Source organism: Phasianus colchicus, chromosome 4 (genome assembly GCF_987193195.1).
Source record: "Phasianus colchicus chromosome 4, bPhaCol1.hap1.1, whole genome shotgun sequence".
Classification (NCBI taxonomy): Eukaryota; Metazoa; Chordata; class Aves; order Galliformes; family Phasianidae; genus Phasianus; species Phasianus colchicus.
In genome coordinates, this window is record NC_143439.1 from 71942305 (window position 1) to 71957842 (window position 15538).

At 53.6% G+C, this 15538-nt stretch overlaps 1 protein-coding gene across 3 annotated transcripts in view; it reads right to left on the bottom strand.

Moving 5' to 3' along the window:
• Positions 1–15538, bottom strand: part of ZNF638 (zinc finger protein 638) — a 35955-nt gene that overhangs the window by 5707 nt on the left and 14710 nt on the right. For all 3 annotated transcript variants that reach the window (XM_031588684.2, XM_090139952.1, XM_090139953.1), the window contains 18 exons: positions 12225–12532; positions 10791–11128; positions 10203–10349; positions 9815–9946; positions 9593–9651; positions 9363–9415; positions 8729–8800; positions 8313–8492; positions 8155–8226; positions 7830–7882; positions 7299–7430; positions 7018–7146; positions 6681–6722; positions 6318–6458; positions 5870–5995; positions 4703–4752; positions 727–2047; positions 134–199 (listed from right to left, as the gene is read on the bottom strand). In XM_031588684.2, coding sequence (XP_031444544.2) covers positions 134–199; positions 727–2047; positions 4703–4752; positions 5870–5995; positions 6318–6458; positions 6681–6722; positions 7018–7146; positions 7299–7430; positions 7830–7882; positions 8155–8226; positions 8313–8492; positions 8729–8800; positions 9363–9415; positions 9593–9651; positions 9815–9946; positions 10203–10349; positions 10791–11128; positions 12225–12532 — 3421 coding nt within the window. The remainder of the gene's footprint in view (positions 1–133; positions 200–726; positions 2048–4702; positions 4753–5869; positions 5996–6317; positions 6459–6680; positions 6723–7017; positions 7147–7298; positions 7431–7829; positions 7883–8154; positions 8227–8312; positions 8493–8728; positions 8801–9362; positions 9416–9592; positions 9652–9814; positions 9947–10202; positions 10350–10790; positions 11129–12224; positions 12533–15538) is intronic.

Here is a 15538-nt window from a genome sequence, read left to right on the forward strand (position 1 = left end):
AGAACTGTTTATAAGAGCCTTCAACCTCCCTTGCACCTCTCACAGATGCGATGGTACGAAATCTCAGGTGGGTGGTTGAGGACCAGGCTCTCAGGAACCCCACGTGTGGAGCTCAGCCCCCACCAGCACTCACCTCCTTCTGCTTTGTGCTGCTGCTGCCACTGCTTTTGGACGTTCTCGTATTGCCTCCAGTGGAAACCTGCAGGGTGAGACAGGAATTCATGTGAAATTGGTGACGGCAATGAGTCCACAGGAAAAAGATAACTAAAAAATTCATCTTAATAAATTTTGCTTTTTCTGTTTCGCTTTTTCAAGCTGTCCAGGTTTGCTGCTTCTGGCCACGTCTTGGCAAACAGAGCTCAGGAGCCACCAGCAGGCAGTCCAGGCACGGAGCCACAGCTCAGCCACCTCCTCCAGCAGCCTGGCCCTGTGCAGGGCTCAGCACAGCCACCACAGCCCACAGAAGGACGAGGATTCCCAGTCAGAACCAATCCAGAAACATCAGATGACACGAGGTGCAGACTTGCTTAGGAAGGACCTTCCTGCTATTTTATCCGAGCAGCTTCAAACCTGCATGTTTTGCCCTGCATTGTTATGGCTCTTGTCTGACTCCGCCGGCCCAAAGCAGAGCGGTTTAAGGACGGGGAAGGGGAACTCAGCCCCGCTGCCCCGTGCTCAACACATGAGAGAAGCACAGTTGGTTAGCAGCCTTCCTGCCCTCCTCACCTTAGTGCTGCTGCTGTCTTTCTTCGCGCTGGACGACCTGCTCTCCCCCTCCTGGGGCTGCTTTGAACCAGCCCTCGGCTCCACGCGCAAGTCCTTGTCTTGCAGGGATGCGTTCCTCCCACTGCCTCCCTTTGCAGAGCCGCTTGGCTGGGACGTGCTGGCTCTGGGCTGACCTTCCTCTTTTAATGCCTTCTTCTGCCCCGCTGCTGCTCCCTGGGACCTGGCTTTGGAGGAAGCTGCCTGCTCCTCTCCTTTGCACAGGGCAGGTTTCCTTCTCTGCACCGCATCGCTCGGCTTCAAGGTATCAGGAACAGACGCCTCTGCCTTCAGAATTTCTTTAGGAGCAGAGGAAGGCTCCTTGGTGGACGAAGAGGAGTTCGATGCGGCAGCTTTGACAGCTTCCTTCATTTTTGCTGGCCTCGCTTCCTTGCTTTGAGGCGCTTTGCTTAAACTTCCCTTCTTTTCCTTCACATTCTTACTGCTGTTCTCCACGGCCGCCCCAACCTCAGCCACACACTGCTCGCGTTTCTTCTCCACCTCTGCTGCAGACTTCAGCTGGGGACTCTCCTCCCCAGCAGTGCCACCATGGAGCACAGCCCCTTCTGCTCTCACCTCCACGTCCACTCCAGTTCCATCTCCAGCCAGCGTCCTCCCCGGTGCCGCCCCAGCCTCAAGCTCAGGTTTCACCTCTGCTGCTGGAGCCCTCTGCTTTTCACGTTCTGTTTTCACCAGATTGTTAACACGTGTCTTTTTGGCGGCGTCAGCCTTCGGGTTTCTGTGTGGGACAACGGATGAGCCCATGTCTGCAGGCACAGCTTTGGGGACAGCCCCCGTCCTCCCCGCTGCCAGCGGGGCGGCAGCGCTGGATGGCACAGGGTCAGCTGCTCCCAGCAGCTCTCCAGCAGCACCCGGCCCTTCAGCTCCCAGCACCCTGCCCTGCTGTGCTGCGGACCCAACTGCAGGCACAGGGAGCTTCGAGGCTGCGCCGTCTGTAATCGCCTCCTCCTTTCCCGTGCTGGGAGGAGGCAGCAGCTTCTCTTCTGGCTTTGCTGTGGGTAACTCGGCCCCAGCTGATCCGAGGGGCTCATCTATGAGCTCAGCCCCTGCCTTCCTGCTGGTTTGTTCTGCCAGTGCTGCAGCAGAATCCCTCTGTGCCCCTTCCAGGTGCGACTCTGAAGGCTCTGTCTTCACCACTGGCAGCTCGTCCTCGACAGGAGGGGTGGAAATGGGTTCTTTCTTCACCACGCTGGGCTCTACTGCAGGATGAGCAGCTGCTGTCTGCACCACTCCTGATCCCTCTGCGTATTTTTTCAAGCTAGAGCTAAATGTATTTAAAAGAACAAAAAACAACACAGAAGCAATCAAACTATGTTGAGAAATCAGGAGTTAGCAGTAGCCTCTTGATGCCCATGGCGTGCCATTTCCTGCCGCGTCCGCACCCAGCATTTGGAAGTCTCACCTACCAGCATTAAAGCAATGAAAAGATGGAGGCAAGCAGCTGGTTCGTTCTACGTGAGCCCTGGTGCAGCCAAAGCCTGTTGTATCACCAGACTCAGAGCTCCCAAGGCTGCTCTCAGCACCACGTGCCCCATCTCTGTGCTGCTGTGAGCCCATGCAGCAGCTCAGGTCCCGGCTGAAGGCGCAGCTACAGCCAACAGTCCGGCACCACGGCTTTGGTACCTCTGAGTCAGCACATTTCTGCTCCATCTGAGGGCTCTGTGATCACTCACCTCCAGCACACTTCCAGCAGCAAAGAGCCCCATGGTTTTTTAACATCGGGTTGGGTTTTAGGGGGAGGGAGGAGGTTTTAGGGGGAGGAAGTTTTTCACCCAGAGGTGGTGAGGCACTGGAACAGGTTGCCCAAGGAGGCTGTGGATGCCCCATTCCTGCAGGCATTCAAGGCCAGGCTGGATGTGGCTCTGGGCAGCCTGGGCTGCTGGTTGGTGACCTGCACACAGCAGGGGGTTGGAACTGATGGGCATTGGGGGCCTTTGCAACCCAGGCCATTCTGTGCCATTCTGTGACCCAGCAGTGTTGCTGGGTGCTGAAATAAGCACGGGCACAACAGAGCAGGCTGCACCATGGCTCTGTAGAGCCTGGGCACGTGAATGAAGAGCAGGAAGAAAAAAGTCTGTTTGTACAGACCTGGCAGAAGTGGAACAAGAAAAGCTGTTATTACTGCTATGCCCTCAGCATGGAGTCATCAAAGAAACACAAGGACAGATAAAACGGGGGTCAGTGCTGAGGGAAATGCTGAGGCTCCAGGACGAACACACAACGTAAGGAGGCAGAGGGATGAAAAGTGGCAAACACTTAAAACCCTTGGGTCAGACCCACAGGCATTGTACTCTGCTGCTGTGAAATGCCAAAGGAAGGAGGGAAGGCTGAGCAGCACCCGCTTGCTCAGCCATGGTGCACAGACACAGCCTGTCACTCTGGCACGTTCTGGGGTTCAAAATGCACCACAACTGCAAGCAGCTGGGCTGAGCTGCTGCTCCTGCTGCAGGGACAGCACAAAAGCTCTGCTGGTTAAACACTGACTGTGTTCTAAAAGCAGAACGGGTTGTTTTCTCTTCTGTTTGAGCATCCTGCAGGCCCCTGCGTGGAGGTCTCACATGTCTGGCAGGAAAACATCACCCAGACAGCCCTGAGCCCTGTGGGAGCATCACTGCTGCACGGGAAGCTCAACTCAGTGCTACCTGAGCCCTGCTTGGCCTCCATTCCTGCAAGGAATGCAGAGTACAGCACTTACAGCAAGCAGCAGAGGCAGGCTGTGCCCTCTGCCACCCTCTGTGCCACAGTGGAGCCACGTCAGCTCAGGGTGACAAAAGGCTTCAGCTATGTGAGCTGACCAAAGAAATGAAAACAGCAAAATGCATCAGCATGTCTGGAAATGGGCAGCAGCCCCAGCCACAGGGCTGGGGGAAAACATGCTTCTGAAAGCTGATGGACCTTTGTTGGAGAGAGCTGCAAAGCTGAGGGTAAGCAGGGCGGAACTTCGTGCTGCTCCACCTCCTGCAGGAAAGCAGGATGAGGTCCCACAGACAGAACAATGTTTAAAGTAATTTCTGCCTCCCAGGAAGGGCTGCCCCAGAAGAGGAACGTGCAGATCCTCACCTGCAGGAAGAGGAGCTGTGCAGCAGTGGGAGCACAACGCTCTGGTTTAGGATTAGCAGCGCACAGCCCGAGGGCTCACCTGCCTCATTGCACCAGGGGAAGCTGCATGAAGTCAGGGGATGAGAGAAACAGCTTTGTGGAAGCACAGTGGCAGTGGTGTGATGCTATCACACGAAGACCCTTGGTAGGGAAATCTGTGTTGGTGCTATAAGGACAAAACTCCCTCAGATACACAGGTTTGAGTCGCGCACTGTTTTCAGCCGTATTCATCACCAGGAGCCCTTGTGATGCTCCATCCCCTTACAGAAGCGTTCCCAGAACAGAACCAAGACAAAAACCAACCAACAGCTACTCCACCATGAGAGGTTTCACCACGAGCAATGTCTGCAACTCAGTTTTTAATGGACCACACCAAAATCTCCACTTCCCAGTTCTGATGTTAACAGAGCACCAAACATTTGGAAAACCGACTTAGGCACCTGCATCACAGCACGAAGCAGAGGTTAGTAAGTTAAAGGAGGAAGCTGCAGGGTATTTATAGCAGTGGGAACAGAAAGAGCAGAGCCAGGAGCTCTGACAGGAGAGCACTGTGACACAGTGCAGCAGAACATCCCTCGGTTTGACACAAGGGAAGCATCTTACCAATGGGAATCCAAGCACACCTCCCAGGACCTGTGGCAAAACCCTGCCCGTGGTTATTAACACATCCCTGCACACTGCCTGCAGAACAGGACTGCAGCCCACCTCCCCACTGCCCACCCACACAGCTCTCACTGCACCTCTCCCCATCACACTTGCTCACAGAGCACCCAGCTCATCTCAGCTATCTGTGCCATTCAGAACCACCTGCAAGGCTTACCTTCCTCTGCTCGGCTCCTCCTTCTTCACTTCTTTTTTCACAGCTTCAGGCTGCAAAGTAAAAGTGGGGTTCAGTACCTGTGGCTTCCAGGAGCACCAGCACAGCACTCACAGCACAGAGCACTTACACCCCAGACCTACTCTGCTCTGTAAGCAAGCAGAGGCACGAGGCCATGCAGGAAATGCTGCTGATGTCAAGACGTGCAGTGCATCGCTGTGCTTTTATTGCCTCACCTTCCAGGTGGCTTTGGGTAGAGTTATGGTCTATAAAACTCGCTAACTCTGTGTTCTGTGGTACAGAACTACCTAAGATGAAATAACTTCTGAAAAAACACAAGCACCCAGCCAAGCTTTGCAGCCATCTGCCTGTAGCACAAGGCCAAGCGATCCTGAAAAAAGCATTGAGATTTCTTTCCTAACAGCATTCTACAGGCAGTGTGCAGGCTGTCCCACTGACAGAGCCCAGCTGAGCTCCAACCACACAGGTTGGCATCACAGAATGGCACAGAATGGCCTGGGTTGCAAAGGAGCACAATGCTCATCCACTTCCAACCCCCTGCTGTGTGCAGGTCGCCAACCAGCAGCCCAGGCTGCCCAGAGCCACATCCAGCCTGGCCTTGAATGCCTGCAGGGATGGGGCATCCACAGCCTCCTTGGGCAACCTGTTCCAGTGCGTCACCACCCTCTGTGTGAAATAAAGCATCACTGCTTTGTTTACAGAGGGAAATTTATTTACTGGAGGAACTAAACCAGAAGGAGCTGCCGCCCACAGGTGATGCTGACAGAGCAGCCAAGCCTTGAAGCAAAAGGACCAAATGTAGCCAAACTGCTGGAAGACAAAAGCAAGCAATAACGGAGCTTCTCCATTCCTTTCAGCCATCAACCCCTTTCTAACCTGCAGTAAGGAGCTGCTTTCCTGCTCTCTTCCCTTCTCTCCTCATCCTTACTTAAGGAATATTCCATCAGTCAAAAAAGACCCAACAAATGTTTGTAAAAGAGAGACAGGAGGAGGCCAAGCACACAGCACTGCATCCCTACCAGGCTCTGGCACGAAGGCTCTTACCCAGCTCCCCCTCCTTCATGCAAAACCACGTTACCCCACTGGCTGCTCTTTGGGGAAAGCTTGTTCTGCGCCACAATAAGGTAAGAATGAGAAAAGAAAGCTTACATCAGCTTGCTGCCTGCCGGGGGACAAGGAACAGGTCAGGGTGTGCTCCCCCATGGTGTACGAGTACTGGTTCAGGAAGCAGAACATGGACCTGGCAGCCTTGGGACTCTCCAGCTGCAGGATTGCCTGAAACAAAGGAAGACAAGCTTCAAACAGTGCTCTTCTACCTTATTTCTGTCCTGCAGGACAAGCTGAAGGGTATGGCCATGAAAATAACCAGACTGCACTCACACTGCAGAGCTCTCAGCTCCTCACCTTGAGACCATCAGGCACCGCGGGATCAGAGCTTTCCAGCTCTCTCATGAAATATTGGATGAATAAAACAAAGCACGCAGCAGCCATTATGACCTTTCTGTGTCTGTCGTTAGCCAAACACTGCTGGCAGTGAGAGGAACAGCCCAGTGTGTTTGTATTAAGGTGGTGCAGCACAGCACAGGGAACTGCTTACCTTGTTCCTGTTCTTCAGCACAACGTAATGATCGACCTTCCCAAAGCGCAGCCCCACGCAGACCACCTCGAACTCTCTGTACCCCTCCTCTGGTAAGTTCCCCAGGTGCACAAACTGCTGCTGCACCACCTCAGCATTCACCTAAAGACAAGGGATGGGCTGCCTCAGCCTCAGCAGTGCCTGCAGGCCAGGGGAGGAAAGCATCCATCGCTGCCACGCTACAGCCAGCATTTACTCCTTGCTGGTCGGCCCATGAAGGCACACAGAAACATTTAATTCCAGAGCAGTCTCAGATAAGTGAGCTAGCTCCCATTTTAGGAGGAAGCCGAGTGCACTTTTACAGCTGGACTGGTAGCAACTCACCTTAGGGTCAGAGTCTTTGATGATAGCAGTGAATATCGCTTCCTGGAAGGGGGGAAAGAAAAGCTGTAAGATTGAAACTGCAAAACACAGCTTCACCAGCAGCAGCCAGCCAGCAGTCACACTAATGCTAATGACTTCTTTCTGCCTGCTTAATTAATAAAATGAGCACAATGTGCATTTGTGACACCCATGTCATGTTAACATCAGGCCTTGGGGACCAAAAAAGACACTGAACAGAACTGGTCTCCACCAGGACAGGACAGAACTGCCAGCTCAACACAGAACCTTGCTCTGCACTCCAGGGTCAGCACACAGCATCAGCACATTCTGCACTTACTTCATCCTTTACACTCCTGTGCTGAGGTGCCAAAGTGATGCACAGCTGATTCCCATCCAGCGTCATGGGAAAGCAGGTGTAAAACTTCACCATGGATTCTGCAGATTTTCTGTTGATTTCAAGATAAGCCTTTTAAAGGGAAGAAAGCAACACAATGAACAGAGGCTGCCACTTAACAAAGCCCTTTAACAAAGCCCCCTCAGACCAACGTTTGCCACACTACGTTCATTAAAGGCGTATTTGCAGCTTGTGTCAGTAGGAGCGTCCCCAAAGTGTGATACCTTTTTATGAGATGACACAATTAACACATCCCTCAGCCCTCCGAATGGCTTTGCCAGGTTGGAAACTTCCTCCACTGAATATCCTTTCTCAGGCAGGTTTGAAACCAGAACCACGCATACGTCATCAGCTTCCTGCAAACAAAGGGAAGTGTCACAGCTCCTCCTCCAGCCCCAGGTGGAAACAGCTGGAAAGGCAATGAGCGAGAGTGGGCAGACCGTGGGGAAGGATCACAGAACGGCCTGGGTTGAAAAGGACAACAGTCCTCATCCCGTTCCAACCCCCTGCTGTGTGCAGGTCGCCAACCAGCAGCCCAGGCTGCCCAGAGCCACATCCAGCCTGGCCTTGGATGCCTGCAGGGATGGGGCATCCACAGCCCCTCTGGGAAAGGCCAGGCATCTGCAGCCAGGAGCAAAGCTGCCCTTCCTCACAAGAAACCAGCAGAGCATTTCAATCAGAGGCCTGCAGGCAGCAGACGAGCAGGGAAGCAGCCCCAGGCCTGCAGCTCCAGAGCGGAGCCCCATCACACCGACCTTGCTGCCCAGCTCTGCTGCTTCCTCGCTCTTCACAGTCACTGCAGAAGCTTCTGTTCAATAAAACAAACAGGAGAGGGGTGTTACTTCAGTAGCTGTGCACGTCTCTTCAGCTGCAGCAGAGCTCTAAGAACATCTGGTGTTATCCTTAACATTTCATCACTGCTGTCGTGGTGACAAACAAGAGAGCCACGTGCAAGAGCTCTCAGGAAGAACAGTCTTAAGGAAGACCAAAGAAACACCTCAACGTTGTGCTGCTTTACTTCACCACAGCACAGAGATTCAGGACAGAAATGAGAAAGAAACCTGTCAGTTTGCAGCTTACCTCCATCAATTAAAGCTTCCTTCTGCCCATCCGAGCCCAGCGGCACCTCCTGAAGCACCTGGGCGGCTTTCTCTACAAAAGTACAGTAAAATAAAATCCCCAGATATCACAGCATTAAACTTCACTGACAAGAAGCAAAGTTCTAACAGCAGGATTACCTGGTAATGGTGCAGGATTGCCCACTGCTTCGGACTGAGCCTCTCCTGCCTTCGTGGGCTCTGTGACACCATCGTCCCCTTCTGCAGGGCTCCCGGGTTCGACCAGCTCACCCTCCTCAATTTCCATCTCACTTTCTGGTGAGCTCTGAAGGTCTTTTGATTCATTTTCTTCTGACTGGTCTGGAAGGAAGCAGCAGAAAAAAGGGTTCTTCAGTTCCGTGCACTGCACAGAGCGGAGCTGTGAGCCCAATGCTGGAGATGTCCTGCTGCAATCCCCCTGCAAATCCCCCTGCAAATCCCCCTGCTGCAAATCCCCGCTCAGTGCTGCGAAGGAGGAAACGTGCCCACAGGAGCAGCCCCAGCACCACCCCCCTCCCTGCAGCCCCCAGAGCCCCGTGTGACCTCCTTGGTCTTACCTGCAGTGTCTGAAGTCGTCTTGGCTTTACTCTCTTTGGTCCCCACGGGCTTCTTGGTCTTCTCCTTTTTGCCTAGGAGAACATCCAGCCACAAGTCAGCAGGGATGCTTATCTCTCAGTCTTACATTTGTGAACACTCAAACCAGAAGTGTGAAAACGCACAGAGAAGAGCTCAATCTGCAGCAGCCACGACCAAAAAGCACCAAAACTGACCCTGTATGGTAACCAACAGCAGTCATGAAGGAAAGCCAAAAGTACAGCAGCTTTGGTGCTGAGCTCATCTCAGCTTCTGCTGACCAAACGGCTGCAGAAGGTTTGCTTCCTCCTCCTTTCAGGGCTGTGAACTACTCTGATGGAGGATGAAGTGCCACGTGTTACCACAGACAGACAGCTGAAGTTACAGAGTACAGGCACAGACTGATTACTGCATCTCCTGGTGGTGCCTGAAGGTTTTTGTGGGCTGCTGTTTCAAGTCAGTACAGTAGGGCTCCACCCAAGGAAGGCACTGGGATGGACAGCCCAGAACAGCTCTCACTTCACTGGAAAAAGGCACTCACAGAAAACCAGAGAGATGGCAACAAATTGAGAAGGCAACAGAGGAGATATCACAGATGAGAGGTGGACAAAACCTCACCTGCAATCGTTTTTGTTGTCTTGGAGCTGGTGGTGGAGGTGGTTGGGTGTTTTCTATTAAGAGCAGGAGGGGAAAAAAATAAAGACAACTGAGTTTCAAATACAACTGCTGAATGTGAGCAGCTAAACACGTTCCCAAACCAGCAGAACTCAAAAAGAAAACGCGAATCCGTTTAGTTTGCAATGGTTCTAAGGAGCAGGGACACCGATGGAGGTAATGGCAGGACTTACCTGGTGCTTGGGGCCACTTTCTTGATGGTCCGAGTCTTCTTTTTGACACTTGTTTTGGCCTGCAGGAGGCAGAAAGAGGAACGTCAGTGCCCATTCACACAGGTTGCTCCTCTCACTGTTAAACCCCTGCAGATGGCAATTTAACTGAGAAAAACATCAAGCTGGAATGGGGGATCAAACCAGCAGGCCAAACGCACGCAGTGCTCAGCAGCACACCATTACCTGGCTGGGAGATGCCTTGGGCTTCTCTGCGACGCTGATCTTCACCTGCTTCCCATTCACCAGCACTGGCACAGTTTCACCATATTTCACAGCTGCTATCACTGCCTCCTTGTAGTTCATTTCCAAGTAGGCCTAAAACAAAGGCACCGTCAGCCTTGATTGCTGCAGCTCTTTGCAGGACCTGCTCACAACCTCCCGTGTTCCTCCCTACGTTCAGTGTTGAGGCCTGGATAAAGCAGCCCAGCTCCTCGTGCAGCACCACGCAGTACAGCAGTGCACGCCCCCAGCTAAACCACACAGCCCACTTCTGAACTCCTACCCAGAAGGGTGAGCTGAGGATCCAGAAAGAGGTTTTCGGTTCTGCCCGTTCCATTGGCAGGGGACTGACCTTGTTCCTGGAGCGGAGCACGATCAGGTCGCTGACTTTGCCGAAAGGCTGCACAATCTTTTTGATGTCCTGGTCTGAAAAGCCATCGTCTGGTAAGTTGGAGATCTGAAGGACCGTCCCACAGTTCAGCAGTTCCTCTCTCAACAGCTGCACATTGAAGACAAAACTAAAGATCAGCACTTCCCACGTCTACTCCACCAAGAGGCAGGAGGACGCGCCCTGAGCCCAAAGCAGACAGACCACTCTGTGCTGCAGTGCTCGAGGTCTGGCCTTCTGGGCACAAGGGAAACCCGCTGCGCCAAATGGAGAATGTCTGAGCTGGAAGGGAGCTCGCTCACAGATCGTCCTGCTGCCACAACGCCACGGGCAGGGACAGCAGCACTGTGTGCAGCACAAGGCACCGCACAGCACGGCTGAGCTCGCACAGCTACACACAGCCTTCCTGCTTCGACCTAGAGCTTAGCACCTCTGCCACCCAGCTGTATGGGTGAGCAGCTGCTCAGCCCCACCGCCCTCCTTTCAATGCTATCTCCCCGCATCAGAGGCCAGGACCTACCGAGAATGGCAGAGCACAACATCAATAATCACCCGGTTATACGGAGCAGCACGAGGCCTGCTGGGCCCTGCAGGTGGGTCCTCCTCCTCCTCCTCCACCTCCTTCTCTTGGGGCAATTCATCACTCTGGGGAGAGGAGCCGGATGCAGGCAGAGGAACCGCCTCCTTCTTTACAGCCTTCACAGCAACGCTCGTTTTTGGGGTTTTCTTCCCATTCCCAGGCACCTTCCCTGCTGCGCCATGAGAGGGCGCTGACTTCCCTGAGCCCGATGCTCCAGGCGTGGATGCCTGCGATGATTTGTGCTTGTTGAACTCTGCCACAAAGCCGGGTCCCAACGTTTTCATCACCGCCTCCAGAGCTGCCTTCCTGTCTGCCAAGAGAAGGGAAAAGGAGCTTGGTTTTGTCTTTGCTTTATCTCTACTGCTGCTCGGGTCCCTGCAGCTTCAGTTTCCTCCAGACCTGATGTTCTTGTGCCACTTTTCAATGATCTGACACCTTCAATCTCCTGTACGATGTCCTTTGGTGGAGATCAGTGGAAATAATGCCCCATCCCTGCAGGCATCCAAGGCGAGGCTGGATGTGGCTCTGGGCAGCCTGGGCTGCTGGTTGGAACCTGCACACAGCAGGGGGCTGAACCCAGATGATCGCTGTGCTCCTTTTCAACCCAGGCCATTCTGTGATTCTATCCATTCTATGATCCCAACCGTTTGCCCCAACCTCTCTCCCCCAGGAGCTCTCTTGCAGTTTGTATCCTTAGAGCTGACGAACCACAAAGCCAACAAAACCTCCAACACTGCAGTATTTTGGGCAGAGACCACGCTGGCTGGATTTACTCACCATTTCCTACAGCTACTGAGCAGAGAGCTGAGCGGAGAGCCACTGGGCAGCCCAACAAATTGAACCGGATCCTAGGATGCTCCACTGAATCACAGAATGGTTGGGTTGGAAGGGACCTCAAGGATCACGAAGCTCCAACCCCCCACTGCATGCAGGGCCACCAACCTCCCCATTTCACAGCAGCCCAGGCTGCCCAGGGCCCCATCCAACCTGGCCTTGAACACCTCCAGGGATGGACGGGGCATCCACAGCCTCTCTGGGCAGCTGTTCCAGCACCTCACCGCTCTCACAGTGAAGAATTTCCCCTGACATCCAACTGAAATCTGCCCTCATTCAGCTTCAAACCATTTCCTTGTCCTGCTGTCATCTCCCCTTCTCAAGAGCTGACTCCCCTCCTGTCTGTAGGCTCCCTTTAATACTGCAGGCTGCAATGACTCACCCCGCAGCTTCTCTTCTCCATGCTGAACAAACCCAGCTCCCCCAGCCTGTCCTCACAGCAGAGGTGCTGCAGTGCCCACCGAAAGCCTTTCAGCCACCACCCCTTCACTACAAGCGAATCCTCCATGAGAACCACCCGAACGCCCACCCCGCGCCCACGACCCGTCCAACGCACAGCGCCCTCGCGGCACCTTGAGACCTGCTGCTCCTCCTCGACGACCAGTCATTGCTGGAGGAGCGCTGCGGCCGCGGGCTGCCCCTCAGGGGGTTCCTGGACCTCTGCGGGGACCGCGACCAGTGCCTGGGGCTCAGGCGGCGCGCCGAACGCGGGCTGCGGCTCCGGGGCCGCGCAGGGCGGTAGCGGCCCGGGCTCCTGGAGCGCGAGCGCGAGTGGCGCGGAGCATGGCTGCAGCCTGCGGGACGCGGGCGCCTGGGGCCGGGGCTGGCCGAGTTGCAGCGGTGCTTCGGGGTCTGGTTCTCCTTCCTGTCCGCAGCATTGCTGAGGAAAGAGAGGCTGCTGGTCAGTGCGCAGAGGGTAATTAAACACAGTCACTGAATGGGACGGGGTGGAAGGGATCAAAAAGATAGAAGAACCATGCAATGCTGGGGTAGGGCTGGAAGTGTCCTTAAAGGTCAAACAACCATGGAATGCTGGGGTTGGAAGGGTCCTTGAAGGTCAGAGAACCACGGAATGCTAGGGTTGGAAGGGTATGGCAAGGTCATAGAATCACAGAATGCTGGGGTTGGAAGGGTCATTAAAGGAACGGTAGTATCCCTAGCGTTGGAAGGGTCCTTCAAGGTCATAGGACCATGGAATGGCTAGGGATAGAAGGGTCCTACAAGGTCATAGAACAAGAGAATGCTAAAGTTGGAAGGGTCCTTAAAGGTAATAGAACCACGGAAAGCTGGGGTTGGAATAGTCCTTGAAGGTCATAGAACCACGGAATGCGGGGTTGGAAGGGTCCTGCAAGGTCACAGAACCGTGGAATGCTGGGGTTGGAAGGGTCCTGGAAGGTCCAAGAACCATGGAATGCTGGGGTTGGAAGGGTCCTGGAAGGTCATAGAACCATGGAATGCTGGGGTTGGAAGGGTCCTGGAAGGTCCGAGAACCATGGAATGCTGGGGTTGGAAGGGTCCAGCAAGGTCATAGAACCAGGGAATGCGGGGGTTGGAAGGGTCCTGGAAGGTCATAGAAAAATGGAATGCTGGGGTTGGAAGGGTCCTGCAAGGTCATAGAGCCATGGAATTCTGCGGTTGGAAGGGTCCTGCAAGGTCACAGAACCATCGAATGCTGGGGTTGGAAGGGTCCTTGAAGGTCAGAGAACCACGGAATGCGGGGGTTGGAAGGGTCCTCCAAAGTCACGGAACCATGGAATGATGGGGTTGGAAGGGTCTTGCAAGGTCATAGAACCACAGAATGCTGGGGTTGGAAGGGTCCTGCAAGGTCATAGAACCACGGAATGCTGGGGTTGGAAGGGTCCTTGAAGGTCATAGAACCACGGAATGCTGGGTTTAGAAGGGTCCTGCAAGGTCATAGAACCATGGAATGCTGGTGTAGGAAGGGTCCTTGAAGGTCATAGAACCACAGAATGGCTAGGGTTGGAAGGGTCCCTCAAGGACATAGAATCACGTAATGCTGGGGTTGGAAGGGTCCTTAAAGGAACGCAAGTATGTCTAGGGTTGGAATGGTCCTTCAAGGTCACAGGAAAATGGAATGGCTAGGGATGGAAGGGTTCTTCAAGGTCATAGAACAAGAGAATGCTAGGGTTGGAAGGGTCCTGCAAGGTCATAGAACCATGAAATGCTGGGGTTGGAAGGGTCCTGCAAGGTCATAGAAGCATGGAATGCTGGGGTTGGAAGGGTCCTTAAAGGTCATAGAACCATGGAAACCTGGGGTTGGAAGGATCCTTGAAGGTCACAGAATGAGGGAATGCTGGGGATGCAAGGGTCCTTGAAGGTGATAGAACCAGGGAATGCTCGGGTTGGAAGGGTCGTTGAAGGTCATAGAACCATGGAATGCTGGGGTTGGAAGGGTCCTTGAAGGTCACAGAACCTCGAAATGCGGGGGATGGAACGGTCCTCCAAAGTCATCAATCCATGGAATGCTGGGGTTGGAAGGGTCCTGCAAGGTCATAGAACCATGGAATGCTGGGTTTGGAAGGGTCCTGGAAGTTCATAGAACCATGGAATGCTGGCTTTGGAAGGGTCCTGCAAGGTCATAGAACCATGGAATGCTGGGGTTGGAAGGGTCCTGCAAGGTCACAGAACCATGGAATGCTGGGGTTGGAAGGGTCCTTGAAGGTCATAGAACCACGGAATGCTGGGGTTGGAAGGGTCCTGCAAGGTCATAGAACCACAGAATGGCTAGGGCTGGAAGGGTCCCTGAAGGTCACGAACCACAGAAGGCTGGGGTTAGAAGAATCCTTGAAGGTCATAGAACCATGGAATGCTGGGGTTCGAAGGGTCCCTCAAGGTCATAGAACCATGGAATGCTGGTGTAGGAAGGGTCCTTGAAGGTCATAGAACCACAGAATGGCTAGGGTTGGAAGGGTCCCTCAAGGACATAGAATCACGTAATGCTGGGGTTGGAAGGGTCCTTAAAGGAACGCAAGTATGTCTAGGGTTGGAATGGTCCTTCAAGGTCACAGGAAAATGGAATGGCTAGGGATGGAAGGGTTCTTCAAGGTCATAGAACAAGAGAATGCTAGGGTTGGAAGGGTCCTGCAAGGTCATAGAACCATGAAATGCTGGGGTTGGAAGGGTCCTTGAAGGTTATAGTACCACGGAATGCTGGGGTTGAAAGGGTCCCTCAAGGTCATAGAACCACAAAATGCTGGGGTTGGAAGGATCCTTAAAGGTCATAGAACCATGGAATGCTGGAGTTGGAAGGGTCCTTGAAGGTCATACAACCATGGAATGCTGGGGTTGGAAGGGTCCTTCAAGGTCAAAGAACCATGGAATGCTGGGTTTAGAAGGGTCCTGCAAGGTCATAGTACCATGGAATGCTGGGGTTGGAAGGGTCCTGCAATGTCATAGTACCATGGAATGCTGGGGTTGGAAGGGTCCTGCAAGTTCATAGAACCACAGAATGCTGGGGTTGGAAGGGTCCTTGAAAGTCACATAACGAGGGAATGCTAGGGTTGGAAGGGAACTTGAAGATCAGAGAACCACGGAAAGCTACGGTTGGAAGGGTCCTTCAAGGTTATAGAACCATGGAATGCTGGGGTTGAAAGAATCCTTGAAGGTCACAGAATGAGGGAATGCTGGGGATGCAAGGGTCCTTGAAGGTCATAGAACCACGGAATGCTGGGGTTGGAAGGGTCCTTGCAGGTCACAGAACCAGGGAATGCTGGGGTTGGACGGGTCCCTCAAGGTCATAGGACCATGGAATGCTGGGGTTAGAAGGGTCCTTGAAGGTCATAGAACCATGGAATGCTGGGGTTGGAAGGGTCCTGCAAGGTCACATAACCAGGGCATACTCAGACTTGGAAGGGTCCTTGAAGGT